Genomic DNA, 17,473 nt, shown 5'->3' on the forward strand with positions numbered 1-17,473 from the left:
AAGAGATACACACGAGAGAGGGCACAACGGTATCCACGTCTGTCCGCTTACAAGGTCACTGGATGACATCAAGTGGAACACCTGGAAGATCTCGCGCACGTTCTTGGCCATTCCGGCAGTGGATTGCCCAATGGTGGCTCTATCTACCTCAGCGTCCGAGACAACTCACTGCAGAACTGAGAGCTCTGGTCTCTAACAGAGACAAGAAAGCACAACTCGCTGTATCTCGGTGTTTTGAACAAGCGAGTCTCCGGGCCTGGACTGCCTGGGATCGGTTGGTACCCTCCCCGTCCAGAGTCTTTGGCCGCGATTCGTCCTAGACCTTTATCAGACAAGAGTGAGTGGGTGTGGCACCCAATCGCGAAGTTGAACGAAATGGAAACCCTTTCAGGAAATAAGACGTGTCGTTGTCCGTCCGGTCTTTACGCCGTGCTTTACTCCTCCTCAACCCCCAACTTTTCCGGTAGCTCGTACTACTGCGTACGGATTACCCGCCATGCCTCGGTTCTTCTCCCATCTTCCCCAGCTTTACACAGACGCATAGCTCAGAACCCCCGCATCGACAGGGGTCTGATGCGGAGATCTAGCGTCACGATGCCTGGAGGTGCTTCCCCCCCAGGTTTAGATGCATCACTTGCAAGCCATGGTCTCGCCGGAAAGGACCCGGCCATTGGCCGATAGGAGCGCGGGGGGTCAATTATCTGGGGTTTCGTCTGGAGCTCCTTCGCCTGGAAGGGGATCCGTAGGCATGCAGTGATAATGAGACTAGAGAGAAATCCACTTTGGAATTGCCGTCTTCCCCGTCTCCTCATGGTCCTGGTGGTATTTATTTCAACTGGGCGTCTGCCGACTGTTACCTGCCTTGGTCCCTCTTTCCTTGTAGACAAGAAAAAGACGAAGACAGATCCTCTCTGTGATAAGACAAACTGTAAGTTGCGGGTCCTGCCCTTTCTCTCACAGAGACACCCCTCACGATTGCTGACTCAATCAAGTTCAGTAATATCATATTCTTTTTTTCCAATCCGACGAGCCGCGGTCAATCCAAGGACTGGGATCACCAGAGAAGCTCATAACCTTATTGCAGCAAGTCCCTTCAAACAACGGCGTCCGTTCGCCTTCCGTCCCGCATCCGGGGAGAGCTTCATATCACGCTCGAATCTCCAAAATACGACAGACCTACCTCACAAACGCCACGCTTTGTTTGGAATTATACCCTCATCTTCTGGGGTAATACTTTTCTCTTGGAAACACATCCAGCGGCAAGCCGTCGTTTGAATAAAACCACACATCTATACTCCAACATGCCTATCGAATCACGGTGGTCGGAGCCCATTCCGAACTGCTCCCTGCAGACATGGATCTTCGGCTCCTCCAACGCTCCTCTGTCCGATCGCAAAGCATTCTATGACGCCGACAGGCCAGACACCCACTTCCTGACCTTCTCCGACTACCGCCTCGTGGCGAAGCAAATCGCCCTCGGCCTACAAGCGGCAGGCCTCAAGCCCGGCGACCGCGTCCTCCTCTTCTCGGGTAACAACCTCTTCTTCCCCGTCGTATTCCTCGGCGTTCTCATGGCCGGCGGCATCTTCACGGGCGCCAACCCGACCTTTGTGCCTCGCGAACTGGCCTACCAGCTCAAGGACAGCGGCGCAACCTTCATGGTCGCCGCCGAGGGCAGCCTCGACACAGCCCTCGAGGCGGCCAAGGAGGTCTCCATGCCCGCCAGCAACGTCTTCGTCTTCGACACCACGGTGCCCGGCTCCAGTGCGCCCGAGAAGCCCGCGCGGGGCGGCGCCCGCCACTGGACGGAACTCATCGCCCCTCGGGCGCGGGCCGAGACGTTCGAGTGGGTCGAGCCGGCCGACGCCCGCACGACGACGTGCTGCCTGAACTACAGCTCCGGCACGACGGGCGTGCCCAAGGGCGTCGAAATCTCCCACTACAGCTATGTCGCCAACGGCACCGGCGTCGTAAAAGTCGCGGCCCTTGAGCCGGACCACGAGGCCACTGTCGCCCGCTCTGTCGGCCTCTGCTTCCTGCCCCTTTACCACGCCTACGCGCAGACGTACTTTGTCGCCAACTTTGCCAAGCAGGGGATCCCCGTCTACATTATGACCGGCTTCGATTTTGTCAAGATGCTCACCTACATCCAAAAGTACCGCGTCACGCAGCTCGTCAGCGTGCCCCCGATCCTCGTCGCCCTCACAAAACACCCCATCACATCCAAGTTCGACCTCAGCAGCCTCGAGACCGTCGGCTCCGGCGCCGCACCCCTCGCGGCCGACGTGGCCCGCCAAACGGAGCGCATCCTCAAGAAGCAGGACCTTATCGTCCGTCAGGGCTGGGGCATGACCGAGGTTACCTGCACGGCCATGACGTGGGACCCGAACCGCCTGATCCGCAGCGCCTCCGTCGGCGAGCTCATGCCCAACTGTCAGGGCAAGCTCGTCGATCCCGAGACCGGCAAGGAGGTGACCGAGGCAAAGGTCCCTGGCGAGCTCCTAATCACGGGCCCGACCGTCATGCGGGGCTACTGGCGTAACCCCAAGGCCACCAACGAGACCATCGTCACCGATGCTCAAGGCAACCGCTGGCTGCGGACCGGTGACATTGCCTACATTGAAGAATATAGCACGGGCGGTCTCTTCCACATCGTCGACCGTATGAAGGAGCTCATCAAAGTCAAGGGCAACCAGGTGGCCCCAGCTGAGCTGGAAGCATTGCTTCTTGAGCGTCCAGACGTGGCCGATGTTGCCGTCATCGGGGTTACCATTGACGGAGAGGAGTTGCCGAGGGCATATATCGTCCGGTCAGCTGATACTAATGCTTCCGAGGAGGAGATTGCAGAGTGGTTGGCTGGCCGGGTCGCCAAGCACAAGCGACTCAAAGGCGGTGTGTCGTTTACCGATGTGATTCCCAAGAACCCCGTAAGTCTTGTTCCACTATTGCTTGTAAGAAAATGAGCCTAACAGTGTAAACCAGTCTGGCAAGATCTTGCGAAAGATTCTTAGAGAAAAGGCCAAGAAAGAAGTTGGCGACTCGGTTGCAAAGCTATAGAAAGAGGATTATTGACAAGAGGTACTGTTCCTATTATGGTAGCGCATTCAAAGGCGGAGAGGGTTTACATAGCTTTAAAGTAACATAGCAACTCAGGAAGAACAAAGTCACCAAACCTTAAGAGTGGCTCCCCATTGGGAACTTCCGATAATGTTACATAAATTCGTCTATAACGTTCCACTGACTAGAGCTACCTTTCGCCCACCTTCCAAATATGTGGCTCACTTGAAATGAGCAATAGGGTATCGTCCATACTGTACAGAACCCTTCCGTTGCTAAACAACCGTGAACTCCCTGCCCCCTTGTTACTTTCACGAGAGCGCGCACAAATCATGCCGCCCTCCTCTATCCCTCAATGCAGGATAAAGAACGATGAAAAAACCGACCAAACTTGCCAAATAGCGAAAAACCCAATGACGCCTTGCCTGATGCCAATGCTTATGAAGCTCGATGCTGGAAACCATGATCTTCGACAGTGTCAAGATGACACCTCGATCAACCCTTTCGGCTTCGACGTGACCGAAGTGACCTTTTATTCCAGCCCCACAAGCGTCCCCAATCTTTGTAGACGGGACCGATACCCTTGAGAAAGCGCTTGGTGTAGACCTTGTCTCTCTTAGCAACCCATGACCGTGTTGGTGGTTGTCCGTACTATGAACCAACTGCCAGACACGAATCGAGAACAGAGTCAAGGGAGCTCATATCTTGAGGCTCTGCACCTTCCCACCAGGGCTCCGAGTCAATTTCCATTGCATCGACATGGCCGTTGGGTAGCTGCTCTGTGATGACCGGTTTGATATCGGAAGCTTCCTTCTTGGCTCCAGGAGGTTCAAGGCCTGGTAGCCAGGTGTAGTCGTGCCAATTCTCGAGCTCTCCTTCACGGTAGCCATACGATATAGCCGTATTTATGATGGGGAACTGCGCCAAGCCGCTATCAGCCATCTCCAAGGCAATGCGTACGTCCGCCATGCCAAGGGGTCCGCGCTCGCTTGCTGCCTTTGACTCAATAGGTAGAAGACCGCTCTTATCGCGTGTGAGGTCACCTCGAAGGGCAGCGTCCTCCTCCTTGACGAGCTGGTGTCGGTACTTGTGGGTTTGGATCCATTGGGTTCCTGCTCCGAATCCAGCAGTGGCGCCTTCTCCTGGGCCATTGCTCTTCGTCTTGGCAAATATGGCGGCCAGTGATTCCTTGATGAATGTTTCGGTCGCAACTGTCATAAAATGTGGCGCATCCTGAACGTGACCACTAGTAAGTCCTGCCTCGTAGCAGAACGGCAGCATTCTGCCTTCGACTACAGGGGCATCGGGGAACTCGCCAGACTCCCCAGCCAAGGGTTGCGCAAAGCGCTTGCGTATCTCCAAATCGAAGTCTTCAACTCAGTCAGCACTCAACCTTTACCAGTAAGCCAAGGCTCCACTCACTCATCTTGTTTATACCACCAATGCCTCCTGCGCTTGGTGGTACGTCGGCGGGTTTGGGCTGTCGTCGATGGTGATCCATGAACACATTGGAGAGGCTCTCGTAGGGGTCGAACTGATGAACCTTGACGTTAGCATATTGAACTTTAACGAGCTTGAGACGTGTACTAACGTCATTTCCAACCAAATCCTTGATACGCCGACGATCTTTGGTGGGCAACTGCATCACATCGCCCTTAAGACGACGCTCCGCCGCATCCCCAGATACAGGCTTACTGCCGACGGGAGCGGTGGGCTTGTCGTTGGCGCTGACCCAAGGGGCAAGCCCCTGGTCGGGCATCTCCCTTGTGACATTGCCGTATATTGCAGCAATTAGCTGATTATGGAGGTGTTCCTTTTCGCCATTGGGAGATGTGAGGATGGGGTCGATCCGTTCTGAGTACTCGGTCTGATTCAATCGACCTAGGAGCAGATGTTAGCTTGCGAGTGATGATTGCGCGGATATCCGGAGTTGCTTACCGATGAGAAACTCTGTGGTTGACTCCTTGTAGATGACCCATGCTTCCGGGCCGATGGCCTGCTTCAGGGCGGTATAAAGCGGCTCTAGGTCAATGCGGGCGGGTATGATCTGACTTGTTTTGGCAGCTTTGAGAGAGCCCGGAGGTTGAACAGTGATGGATTTGGTAGAAAGTGTCGGCGTGGAAAGATTTACTGATGGGCGGCTGCTCAAGGCCGCGGGGTCGATGTCGGGCATTGCGACACGGGATGCCAGACAGGCAGATCACGTCGTCGAGCGTATTAGTGGAGCTGAGCGACAGTCGCGTGCAGCAGCAGCGGCGGCGGGCAGGACTCGGCGCAGGGTGGAAAAGATGTTCATGAGTAGCATAGAACGAAAGAGAACGATAATGCGATCGTGAATTCGGTACTATCTCGATGAACGGGGCATGTTGTGGGCGCAGGCGTGATGACGAAGGTCGGAGGTGATGTCCAGTGGTTGGGTCCGGCTCCGTCTCGTACAGTGGAGGAAGACGGGATGCGATTGAGAGGTGCTGCACTGCTTTGTCGATGGAAATTTTGCCGAACTGTCTGACGACGAAAGCCAGGGGAGGGCCGAGCCTGGGGAAGAAGTAGCGGGGACCACAATCCAGTATGTGAGCTGGCAGGGCACAAGGGTTCAGAATACATCCGCAGGCGCTCTGACCACTTCGTCGAGCCCCTGTAGGCTGCTTGCAATTGGCATCGGCAACACTGCGAGCCTGTGAGGTCGCGTCCGGCGCGTCTCTCTCAGCGGGCTGTAATGCTGCGAGTACAACAACGAAATCAATGCGATATATGACAACGACCGGCGCATGTTCTGCTCTTCACCTCGAGCTTAACCTCTTTTTCTCCACTAAGCGTGGCAGCCCACCCAAGAAGGCTTCACCTTGTTTTGAACCTCGAGGTGGTCAGTGTTCGGCAATGCCATCATGTCCGCCAACCGCGAGCATCGCATTGCCGGTGCCGTCGACAGCCTAATCGCACACTTGGTACCCAACGACCCTCACGAAGACGATGCTGCAGCCCAGGAAAGACACGACAACTGTTTTGAGCTGGTCAAGTCAATTCTGGATGCGTAAGTCCTAAAACCATTTGCAAAGTCGAGCGATGCCCGACCACTTGTATGTCATGTCGCTGACCGGTCAACATCTAGCCCCGCGTCCCCCGCCATTTCCTCCGATGTTAACCACGCCTCCGATCTGATCAAGCGGAAGCTCATACAGAGCAACCCAAGCCAAGCGCTGCGCTTCTCAAACCTCTATACCCGTCTTCTCTCCTTACCAGTCTTGGGCCAGAAATGGGCTATCCTCTACCTCCTCTATCAGCTCGGCGACTCACCCGATCCAAGCGAGCCGCTGCCCCTCGTCCCAACGAAACCTCCACAAACGCAGCGCGACCCGTTCAGGAAACATGAACGAGAGCGATCGTCCAAGAACTCTACACCGATATCGAGGCAAGAAGAAGAGCAGTTCGACGATGCTTTTGCGCCAGAGGGATTGAAGAACTTTCCCCCAAATCACAATAAGAACAGCAAATCTATTGACGAAAGAGAAAAGGACTCAGAAAAGGAAAAGGAGAAGGAGGCAGATGGCGCTGAAACGGACAAGCGACAAGTGAACTTGAAGTCCACCTTGCTGGCCGATAATTACGTCGAGATCGACCCTTCCGAGACGGTGCTCTTACGAGATCTTCCCTTTACTCTCCAAGGATTATCTTCGACTACCTTGCCCTTCTCGCGGCCTGACACCATCACCTTGCCCCCGACGTTACCATCTCCGATCATCTCTCTCCTCCACACAGTAGCCGAGCCGTCTTTGTTATACCGACGTCTCGATGTTTTTGTCAAGTCCCCCGCACAGGGCTTGCTGAGACAAAGTATTCGAGCCGCCATAGGCGGAGAGTTGCGGTCTTATCTTAGCCTCGTCGCCACTTTGGAGGGTCAAATCCGCAAAGCCTTGTCTTCCCTAGATGAATCCGCTCCAAGAGGTGGCATAGGAAAGGCAGGCGTCACATTGAAGAGATGTGTAGTATGGACGCGGGAAGCTACGATGGGTTTGCGGCTTATGAGCCTCATTGCCGAAGAGTCTGAAAGTAAAAGAGGTGGACAACTCATCTCCCTCGTACACGGATTTTCTTCTTCGCATGGTGACCCCATGGTTGCAGCATTTGCCGAACGCCTACTCGTGCATGTCACACGCCCTTTTTACGATATCCTGCGTCGGTGGATATACGATGGCGAGCTACTCGACCCATTCTGCGAGTTCTTTGTCAAAGAACAGAAGCAAACGGACGAGCCAAAGACGGGCGGAAACAGTGTATGGGAAGATAAGTACGAAATCGACAAGGACATGGTCCCAAGTATCATCACTCAAGACTTTGCTCAAAAGGTCTTCCTCATTGGCAAGTCTCTTAACTTTATCAGACACAGTTGCGGCGACTCTCAGTGGGTCGAAGACTACTCCAAGGCGGCCTCGAAGGAATTGCGCTATGGCGACACGGCGACCCTCGAGGCTTGGATTGATGAGGCATATAAGACGACAATGAAGCGTCTCATAGACCTCATGGCCAACAAATTCCACCTTTTCGAGCATCTGCAGGCGTTGAAAAATTACATTCTGCTGGGACAAGGTGACTTTATCGCTCTTCTTATGGAATCTCTCGCCGCGAACCTTGATCGTCCTGCCGGCGCACAGTACAGACATACTTTGACGGCTCAGTTGGAACACGCCATTCGCGGGTCCAACGCGCAGTACGACTCGCCTGAAGTCCTTCGCCGCCTTGACGCCCGAATGCTTCAGCTATCCCATGGCGATATTGGCTGGGACTGTTTTACATTGGAGTACAAGGTTGATGCTCCGGTCGACGTTGTCGTGACCGACTGGGGCAACCGCCAATACCTCAAGGTATTCAACTTTCTGTGGCGCATCAAGCGTGTCGAATTTGCCCTCGCCTCTACTTGGCGCAAGTGTATGACAGGTTCACGCGGGGTGCTTCAGAATTCCGACCCCGTCGTCGTGCAAACGTGGAAATCAACGCGTGGCATTCTTGCAGAGATGATTCACTTCATTGGTCAGCTACAATACTACATCTTGTTCGAAGTCATCGAGTCGTCTTGGAACGAGCTTCAGAAACGGATACATCGCGAGGGCTGTACGCTCGACGACCTCATCAAAGCACATACTCGATACCTCAACGACATTACACACAAGGGCCTCCTAGGCGCGCGGCGTAGCGTCCGTCACGCTGATATGGCCGCTGGCGAAGACGATCGTACCTCATACCTGTCTCAGCTCGGTGACCTTCTGCGCGCCATGCTCAGCTACCGCGACTCCGTCGACGGCCTCTACAGCTGGAGCGTGTCCGACTTCACGCGGCGGCAGGAGGCCGACGTGATGCGCATCTCCACCCGCGGGCCGCGCCACCAGAAGAAGGAATCCATGCCGGGAGGAGACGGCGAGGACGAGAACCCGGCCGTCGCGTCAGAGTTCCCTGTCCTTCAGGACCGTCTGCGCCAGCTCGGCGCCACGTTCCGCACCCGCCTCCAGATCCTGCTGGGCGACCTCGCGTACCAGCCGGACGTTGACATGCGTTTCCTCGGTGTCGCCATGAATTTCAACGATGTCTATCAGCCCTCGCGGAGGAAGACAAAGACAACCTCGACGGCCTCTGCAAACACTTCGAGGGCTTGAAGTGTGGAAATTGTGCAAACGAGACATGGGAAAGCTGAATCGAAACGTTTTGGGGCCAAAAAGGGAACTGGCATTGAATCCGAATCAAAGCTGAACATTAAGACACGGCATAGATGGAATGGGAAACGAACGCCCAAAGTGAGTTCCATTTGACCAGCCCCACATCCGCAACGTGATCTCGATCGCGCGGAAAACGTTGCATTCCCGACTCCAATGTCAGAGTCGGTCAGTACGGAGTATTTTATTCTTGGAGGGAAGCTTTGGGGGCCAAGCGAGGCATTCGGGGGGCTTCCAGGGCTAAGACAACATGGCCACGCGATTTCGCGGAGTCGGCGCAAGCTCCGCGGGAGCAAGGTGGGAGGTGAACAAGGCGGTGGGTGGGGAGAAATTCCACGTTTCCCGTCCGCGCAATGGTAGAGAGACATTTAGAATTAGGGCGTTTGCAGCTTTTGCATACCTGGGTGAGCGGATGGGAAAGGCAGAGAACCCGATACTTGATTGGAGCTTTTACGTAGAAGCAAACTGCAGAGAAGCCTCTCATGAATGATGAACTATCTTACCTACCCATCCTCACGACAATTTGTCACGTTGCAACGAACCTTCCTTTACAAGGCTGTTCATCTACCCTGTGAGGTTCGCCAAGGGCTACAGCAACGTCCAGTTCACAAACAATATAGATAGGCTGAGACAGGCAAACGGCAATCACACTTGAACATTTGGGACCTTGAGTGAATTTTTAATGAAAAGTTCATAACTATCATGCCATTTCGTCATGGAATCATGAGCCAAAAAAGATTGCAACCTTCCCAATGACAAAGGGAACAGGCGCAGTCTGGCCAGGAGATGATCTATCTGATCCTTGGGTGAACACGTATGATACGGTTACCATGCAGAATTTCCTCACAAGAGAAGAAACATGTAAAAAAGACAACAACCATACCCAGGGCTATGAATGCGCTCGAAGGCACAGAACAAAAGAAAAGCCCGTTTGGATTCCTCCTCTCCCAATCGCCAGCCGATACTCTGACAAAATTACTCAAATGTACATGTTGCGATGCACGCGCAATGCAGCCCGGAGCCTCCGTTTCCCATCGAAGCCTTTTTGGTACCGTCATTGTCCTATGGTGCTGTGAACCAGAGACCCAGAAGAAACCGCGTGTTTCGAGTCTCTCTAGAGACCGGTGTTTTTCCTGGTTCCCGTTTTTTTTTTTTCGTACTCGACGCCAAGATTGTTGCTGAGACGGTGCCTACTCGGACACGTCTCCCAGAATCCATATCTAGTCTATACACGAAAGTCTCGTGGCGGCCGCAGCCATGGCAGAAAAGGCTCAACAATTGATGAGCCATGCCACCGACCCGCCAAACTTTCCAACTTTCTTTTTCGAAACAAATATCTCTGGCGATGCTTTGCAAGCGAGTGCCCGCGTATAGGCATGCCAAGAGGATTGACGCCAAAACTCGTTCGCGAAGTCGAACAGTCTGAAATCGTGATATGCCGCTGAGCGTACAACCAAAGAGGAAGGCCATAATGGTCTCCACAGCAGATAGTGCTGAACTCGCCACAAGGCTGAACCGTAGCATCGTGATTTCGTAAGGTGTACGCCGCCGTAATAAAGTAATTTCCGATAGCCATCAAAGACTGCGAGACACATGCTCGCCTTCCAACGCCGTCTTCCAGAATTCCAATTCGAATTCGCCGTATCCACTTGCAAGAGAGATCCAGCCAGAATCGATCAATCCAGACAATGCGTTCAATAACTCCACCACTCTGCAAATACAGAGCCGTGAGTAAAATTCCAAGCCGAGAAAGAAGGCATGTTTATGTGACGGACGTGTCTAGACGTCCATCATTTCTGTGTCTTCGTCCACCAAGGTGGGAAGGGCTGTTGACTCGCTAGGTCCCCAGACACCTTCAAAGACAGTCGCAGCTGATCTGCGACGTTCGGCGACCCACGACATCGCCGTAGTGGTCAGTAATTGTTGAATGGTAGGTCGCTCGCCAGGCTCGGGCCTGACCATCCAGCGGACGATTTGATCCAGCGAGCTGGGGTGGAAAGGGTCGCTCATAAAGTCCGGGGGAGATCTGAGCTCGGTGCGCTTTCGCGTAATGAAAGGGCTGCTTTCGTCGTCCATGACCACGTTCACCCGAGTAGGGGCGATTCCCGAATGCAGGCTGATATCTGGAGCACTGGTCTGACCGAGGAGTGGGTCGTCCAACGATTGCATAGTAGGAACACCAGCGGCGTCTCGGTATGAACTAGTCGTAGTGGTGGCGCTGAAGGTCAAGCTAGGAACTTCGGACAAGTCACCAGAGCGAAGAGCAATCCACGTAGGGCCGTTGTCGGGGAGAACGACGTTGGCAGCCATCTCAATCAGGATGAGACCGAGTGAGAAAATATCCGCAGGCTTGTTGAAATCGCCGCGAAGGATTTCAGGACCAATGTACTCCCTGTCTCCCTCGGCGTCGACGCCCTTGGCAGCAGGCCACTCGGTAGCCAGGCCAAAGTCGCCAATCTTAAGGATACCCTCAAACGTGATGAGAATGTTCGCCGGCTTCAGGTCGAGATGAATGAAACCAGCTTCGTGAATGCTTTGAAGACCCTATCTCCAAGTCAGTCGTCAGACGTCACAAAAACAAGGCAATCTTTACTCACCAAGCCAATGTCGTGGATAACCTTCCAAATACGGAAGTCATCCAGTCGGCCTTTGCGACCAACGTTGCTCAAGAACTTGTCCAAGGTACCTTCGTCGCAGTATTCGGTTTGAATGTAAAGGTATTGGTTGTATTCCCAGCTGTCGACGTAGTGGATAACGTGGTCTGCGTGTGTCAGGGCCTGAAGTGCGTGAACTTCCCTGAGCTTGGCCAGACGATCCTTGGGTCCAGTGAATTGGCGGCGTGCCTTCTTCACGGCGTAAATACGATCGGGCTCGGGACTCTCGCGAGGGTTCTTCGTCGGAGTTCCACTAAAGACAGAGAGGAACGAGGCGCGGGAGTATCCGTTCTTGACCACGCGGAAGACGGAAGAGAACTCTCCCTTGCCAATCATCTCGACCTTGTCAAACCGCGAATAGAGTGAGTCTTCGACATCGCCGCCACCACGACCGGCATTGACGGGGGTCATGAGGTGTGTCGAAGTGCTTTGAAAGGATTCTCGCCCGGATGGAGTAACCGGGGTAGTAGTGCTCCGCGTTGACTCGGCTGGGTTCGAGATTGACAGGCAACTGGCATCGGGAAGAACAACGTGAGACGAGGGAGTCCTCGGGGAGCGCTGTTCCACAGGGCTAGCTATATGGTGAGGAGTAATCTTAGCCAAAATGTCCTTTTGATGATCACAATCCGTTGTACTGGTACAAAGTCGGGTCCGCAATGGCGAAGGAGCACTAAACCCCCTTCTAGACCTCGATCGACCAAAAGACGGCAAAGAAAGACGCTGCGTAGGAGACGGTCCATCGGTAAGAGAGCTAGTTGAACCGAGCGGAGAACTCGGTAGGGGGCAACTGGCACTCTTGTCGTCGGACCGCTCCCGAGCGGTATACATACCAGTAGATTCTCTAGAAATCATCGGCCGCACAGCTGACATGGGAGGTGGAAGTGACCTCTTGGCGCTGGGACTTTCGATGCTCTGCTCGCTCAAGTTGCTCAGACTGGGAGTGAGGCCCTTGCTCGGTGTGAGTCCATGTTTCGTAGGAGTAGGAGGGGCGTCGATGTCAGCCCCAAGGCCGATGTTGAAGTTGGTGTCGAGGGAGAATTTCTTATCATCATCCAGACTCAAGACACTTCCTCGGCGTGCATGGCGCGATCCCAGCCTTTGGAAGATGCCCAGACCCTTTCCGGGATTGCCGCCGAAGGTGCTGCGTGACGGGGCACCGGGGGCCACGAACGGAGTTGAAGGCATGCCGCCAAAAGAGTAACGGTTGTTCTTCTTGATGGCGCTTCCGGGAGGAGGCGGAAAGGTGGCGAAACCGTTGGTTGGCTTCTTGCAAGGCGTATCAGGCATCGTGAGCTTGTTGTCTTCCTCGGGGTTGCGGTTGACCTTCGAAACGAGGCCTGTAGACATGAAAGCTCCCGCCCATGGCTTAGCCGCCTTGAAAGGTGTGACAGTCTCATTTTCCTCCTGCATGAAGAGTGGCCGAGAAGAACCGTAAGGCATCGACTTGGCGAAGTTGAGAGGAGCCCGTGGCTTTTCAAAGACGTAGGGAGGAGGCATGCTGTTGTTCTGCTCCTCGAGACTGTTGCCAGACGTCGAGGTCACCAGCGTCTTTGACAGCGGATGAGGCTGATGAGAAGACCGCTCAACGGGATGAGCAGAGGGGTTGGGCAAAGGCCCGTTTGAATTGAAAGGGCTGTCCCGAGGAAGCTGAGGAGGGAGGAATTGATCCATCGATAGGCGGGGCCGGTTCTTGACATTGGGAGTTGAAAAATCTCCGCTCATCTGAGCCAAGTGACTCGCGCCAGACTTACGTCCCCACGAACTCCGATCATGCTGTCTCTGCTGCAACGTTGAACGTCGTAGAGAGCCGGTTCTTCTCGGAATCTGAGGCGGGGTAGGGGATGGGAGTGGCTCTCTGGGAGCAGGAACGGTTGGCGAGCCAAAGAGCTCGTACTCACGCTCACGGTTCGCCTCATCGTGGATGTCAAAGTTGGTTTTGCTCGGCGTGTTGCTGGTGTTATCGAAAATGGTGAAGTCAGATGTGTTTTGACCAAAGCTTGAAATACCATGTAAACTTCTTCGCTTCGCGACTGGGCTACCCAGCGACGCCTGATCCAAATTCATGATCGCGTCGCTGCGCTTGAGAGCGCCCGATCCTGGTGCTCCTTGCGAATCGCCCTGACTTTCCAGATGCTTGAAGATATTCGACTGTTGAGCGTGGCCGGATACGTCGAGATGAAGGCTATGGCGTGATGATTTTTGGAGGGACGATCGGGAACGCGGGCTCTGTTGTGCAGAAGACTGGTTATTTTCCTGGCCCGAGGCCTCCGAGCTTGAAGATGAGGAAGGAGTGGAATTTACCCCCGAGTCTGTTGTAGCGTTGAGCGCGCGTTTGAGGGGGGATTTAGGCGATGTCCTTAATCGAGTCGCTGGCCTCGAGGGGCTGCCGGTTGCCTTTGCTGATTTTGCCGAGCGTAGTGAGAGCCGAACACTGGGGCGAAAGGGTGTCGCAAGGGTTGGTGGAGAGCTAAAGGGCGTCGTTGAGGTCATGGAAGGAGGGAGCCCCGCTGGTGTATGGCTTTGGAAATCCCCAAAGTTGATGTTGTTGTGGCTGCTGCTAGGAGGCGTAGGGGTAGGAGTGTATCGTCGGCAGGGCGATTGTTCTTGCACAGGCGTATGAGAACCGCTGTGTGAGCTCTCTGAGCTGGGGGAACTCGTACGCGCCAGGCTGAACTTTGAAGGTGATCGGGAAAGAGACCTTCGCAGGCTCCGGACTGAGGATGCGAGCACATCTACATGGTGGACGTGCGTGGGGCTAGGAACAGTGAGTGTTCCGCCACTGCTATTGGAGAACGACATGGTGAAGGTGTTCTTGGTGTCGTAATGATTGGGTGTCTTTCTTCTGGTGTTGTTGTTGGTCGCTGTCGAAATACAAAGAAGAGCAAATTCACTTGTAGGAAGTGATGTGATTGTGTAGGCGGTAGGTGTGCTCAGCAAGCAATGAATCAATCCTTGTTCCAAACAATCTGTCGCTGGTATTCGTCGTCGTATACTGTTCCGCTGATGAACCTATGGTGTTTGGTAGGTGGTAGAGCAAAGCGCGGTCGATGGTGATATGCCGTAGGTGTTGAGGTGAGGGCTAGGTAGAGCGCGTGGTGTTCTGCCGTTCCGTGGACGATCGGAGGGATGCTGACTACGATGACGAGACGTGAGGGCAGTAGTCCCGGGTGCGCGGAGGGTAGGGAGTACGGAGTAGTGTCGTCGTTGTTTTCGTGGGGTTTATCCCAAGATGGTGATAGGACTGGACGTGTGTTTAAGGGTCCAAGTTGTGTGTATGTGCCAGTACTGGTTACACGTGGACGAGGCGAAGTGGCCTGGTCAGCCAGAAAGGGCGCCCTCGTTCTTGGTGTGATGATGGGTGTGGACGCGATGTTGCAGAAAAGAAGGCTGAAAGAGAAGGAGGAAGAAGAGGGTCCAGGCAGGAGGACAAGACGAGGCGAGGCCGAGTAGGTAGGCGTAGGCAGGCAGAGAAAGAAGGGACGGGACGGGAGCGCAAGTGCGTCTACTGCATGGCGCTAAGGTCTGAGGGGGATGGTTTGGATAAGTCGAGCGAGCAGGAACGTTCAGGTATGCGTCTTGCTTCGCATCTTCATTCCGCTTCAGTTGGCGATTCGTGATCGGCAGAGGACCTTGTCAAGTCATCGCATGAAGGGACGGTACCGGTAGATGGATGGGATCTTGTTGCGTCCCGTCGTCTGATGAGAGGCGCGCGCGCGAGAGTGGCGAAACGACAAGACCCTTGGGGGAAAGGTAGGGTGAGTTTTGTCGGGAAGGGGACCAAAAACTTGGAAACGCGGCAAGGAGATGGACGCAACGAAACGCACAAAACGGGAAGGGAACAGAAGGAGTTGTGAGGGTAGGAGAGAGGTAGGCGCAAATAGGATTCGGGGAAGAGGAGGATGCGCGGTGAGTGTGTGCGTCGGGTTGTGTGCGTCAAGAGCGAGCGGGTGGGTGAAGTGGGTGGTGGTTGGGTTGCGGGTTTGCGGGTGTAAGTGCGAAAGGTGCAGCAGCGCAGCGCAGCGCGAGCCGAGTGGGTTTGGGACAGTACGGATACGCGAGTACCTAAGGTAAGGAAGATGGGAGAGACCACGACCAGGCAGGTAATGGGTGAATGAATGGTCGATGCAGGCGGGTGGGCAGGCAGGAATGGCACGTCCAAGCCGGGGGATCGCAGTCAGGATGGAGACTTTCCTTGCCAAGGTACCTTACCTTTAGGTGGTGAAGGCGAAACTTGACTGGTCTCTCTGGAACGGGAGTGAGAAAGGGCGTGCAGATGTGGACACTGAGAAACCTGGGAAGTCGCTGCTTCTTTTTTCGCGATGGCGCGCGTGGCGTGTGTTGTTTACAATATTTCCCAAACCAGCTAGATTCACACGTGACTACGCGCCTCGAAGTGGATCCGGTCAGTTAGAGCAAGACCGCAGCTGAAGCCGTTCAGGAAGCCACAAGGTCGCAGATGCAGGTCCCGGATTGGGGAAAGAAGAAACAAAAAGAAAGAAAAACAAAATCTCATCACCCAGCTCTAGACATGCAGCGTCTCAACTGAAGAATCTCAAGGCTGCAAACTTGTCTTGCTTCTTCGTGATGATGGCCAACTTTGGGCCCGAGTCTGTTTCTCTTGTCCCTCATTATTATGTCCACCCACTAACTACTAGTCACAAGCCAACAAACACACAGATCCACGACCTCTTTCTAACCCTGACATCACTAAACCCAACTTACCCAACGGTCTGGCGTCCAAAAGACGCCAGGGGACCCCCCAAGATTGTGCCGGGGGGGATGCCTTTTTGGAGGTCTACAAGCATCGTCTATTGGTTGAATCCTTCCATCTGCCTGCAGGGTCCCGCCCACGCGTCTGAAGTCTCCTGCAGCCCAAACCTCACCAGACTCCAGACAGAGGAAAATATGGGCAAGACAACGAGGGAGATCAACACGCTCTGGAGACGTATTGGACAATCAAGTCTGGCGCACTGCGAGAATGCACAATGTGCGGGACTGATCCATATCCATCTCGTCTAAGCGTCCGCACCGCACCGTCCAACCAAGACCAGACGAGGCTTGCGCTCCTCCCTCTTACACGGAATTCTTCTTAGTTCTGGGGCATCCATCTCTTCTTCCTCCGGGACGGCCTCACGCCTATTCGCCTCGTCCAAGATCCAGCTTGCCAGGCCCAACATGCAGTCACACACTCTGCAGTAGTCGCTGCAGTGCCAAAGGGGGCCCCCCTTTCCCCTTGGTCTCATAGCCACGACTCAACTGCCACTTGTTCACTCTGGACTCCATCGACACGCAGCATAAGCCAGGAACGCTTCTTTTCTTTTCTTCTTTTTCTTTCCAACTCGTCATTCTCGGGCTGTACAAGATTATCTGCGTCTCGGACACGAGTGACCACATTGGCGAGCCGCCTGTCGGGCAGCGGGAAAAGGTGGGCTCATCATCAAAATAGAAAAGACGGCTGACCCATGGCTGATGGAGCCAGGCCACTAAACAAACGCGACAAGCCACAGCCGGGAACCAAAACAAAACAAAAACACCAAAACAAATACTTCGTCAACACAACCTCGAGGTACCTCGCCGCAGGTACCTTACCTTACACTCACATACGCGCACACACTTCGCCGTAGGTACACAACTCGTCGTCACCACTGGACCGTCATGACCACCACACTGGCACACACACACACACACACAGGCCGACAGCCATCAACCTTGCCTCACCAATTATTGCCTTCCCAGCTGTCCGGTCCATTCATCATGCAGCATGCCTATAGTTCAATATTCCCAACATATCGACTGGGCTCTCCACAGTATCGCTCGCAGCTTCCGATCTCAATGGGGAAAGCAGCAAGGTCAGCGATTGATTGCGCCTGATATTACGATTTCATGCCTGTGACCGCGTCATCTCGCTTCACTGAAAGTCTGGAGGAAACGTGAGAGAGAGCACCGCAAGCTGCCCAAAGCACTCCTTGACAACCACTAGACTCCTAGAGATGCCAGATGGCATCGCAGAGAATCGAGGGCACGGTCGAGCTCGCCGGGCTAGCGAATCTGGGACGACCT

At 54.3% G+C, this 17,473-nt stretch overlaps 4 protein-coding genes across 4 annotated transcripts; 2 read left to right on the forward strand and 2 right to left on the reverse strand.

Moving 5' to 3' along the window:
• Positions 1–1,301: 1,301 nt before the first annotated feature.
• Positions 1,302–3,057, forward strand: HER10_EVM0012691 (AMP-binding enzyme; the record flags this gene model as incomplete). The annotated part of the gene is made up of 2 exons (XM_035482080.1): positions 1,302–2,927; positions 2,983–3,057. The coding sequence occupies 2 exons, from the start codon at positions 1,302–1,304 to the stop codon at positions 3,055–3,057; spliced, it is 1,701 nt and encodes a 566-aa protein (XP_035339030.1).
• A 216-nt stretch (positions 3,058–3,273) lies between these two features.
• Positions 3,274–5,506, reverse strand: HER10_EVM0002916 (uncharacterized protein). Its single transcript, XM_035472608.1, has 4 exons — positions 4,996–5,506; positions 4,649–4,938; positions 4,480–4,591; positions 3,274–4,427 (listed from the first exon to the last, which is right to left on the reverse strand). Exons 1-4 carry the CDS (start codon positions 5,228–5,230, stop codon positions 3,709–3,711), a joined length of 1,356 nt encoding a protein of 451 aa, XP_035338129.1. The 5' UTR covers positions 5,231–5,506; the 3' UTR covers positions 3,274–3,708.
• A 283-nt stretch (positions 5,507–5,789) lies between these two features.
• Positions 5,790–9,059, forward strand: HER10_EVM0010880 (Spc97/Spc98 family protein). Its single transcript, XM_035480325.1, has 2 exons — positions 5,790–6,088; positions 6,167–9,059. The coding sequence occupies exons 1-2, from the start codon at positions 5,943–5,945 to the stop codon at positions 8,700–8,702; spliced, it is 2,682 nt and encodes an 893-aa protein (XP_035338877.1). The 5' UTR covers positions 5,790–5,942; the 3' UTR covers positions 8,703–9,059.
• Positions 9,060–9,667: 608 nt separating this feature from the next.
• HER10_EVM0002482 (uncharacterized protein) lies at positions 9,668–15,633 on the reverse strand. The gene is made up of 3 exons (XM_035472191.1): positions 12,244–15,633; positions 11,357–11,988; positions 9,668–11,303 (listed from the first exon to the last, which is right to left on the reverse strand). Exons 1-3 carry the CDS (start codon positions 14,210–14,212, stop codon positions 10,539–10,541), a joined length of 3,366 nt encoding a protein of 1,121 aa, XP_035338091.1. The 5' UTR covers positions 14,213–15,633; the 3' UTR covers positions 9,668–10,538.
• Positions 15,634–17,473: the final 1,840 nt, after the last annotated feature.

The sequence above is a fragment of the Colletotrichum scovillei genome (genome assembly GCF_011075155.1).
Source record: "Colletotrichum scovillei strain TJNH1 chromosome Unknown Contig00001, whole genome shotgun sequence".
NCBI lineage: Eukaryota > Fungi > Ascomycota > Sordariomycetes > Glomerellales > Glomerellaceae > Colletotrichum > Colletotrichum scovillei.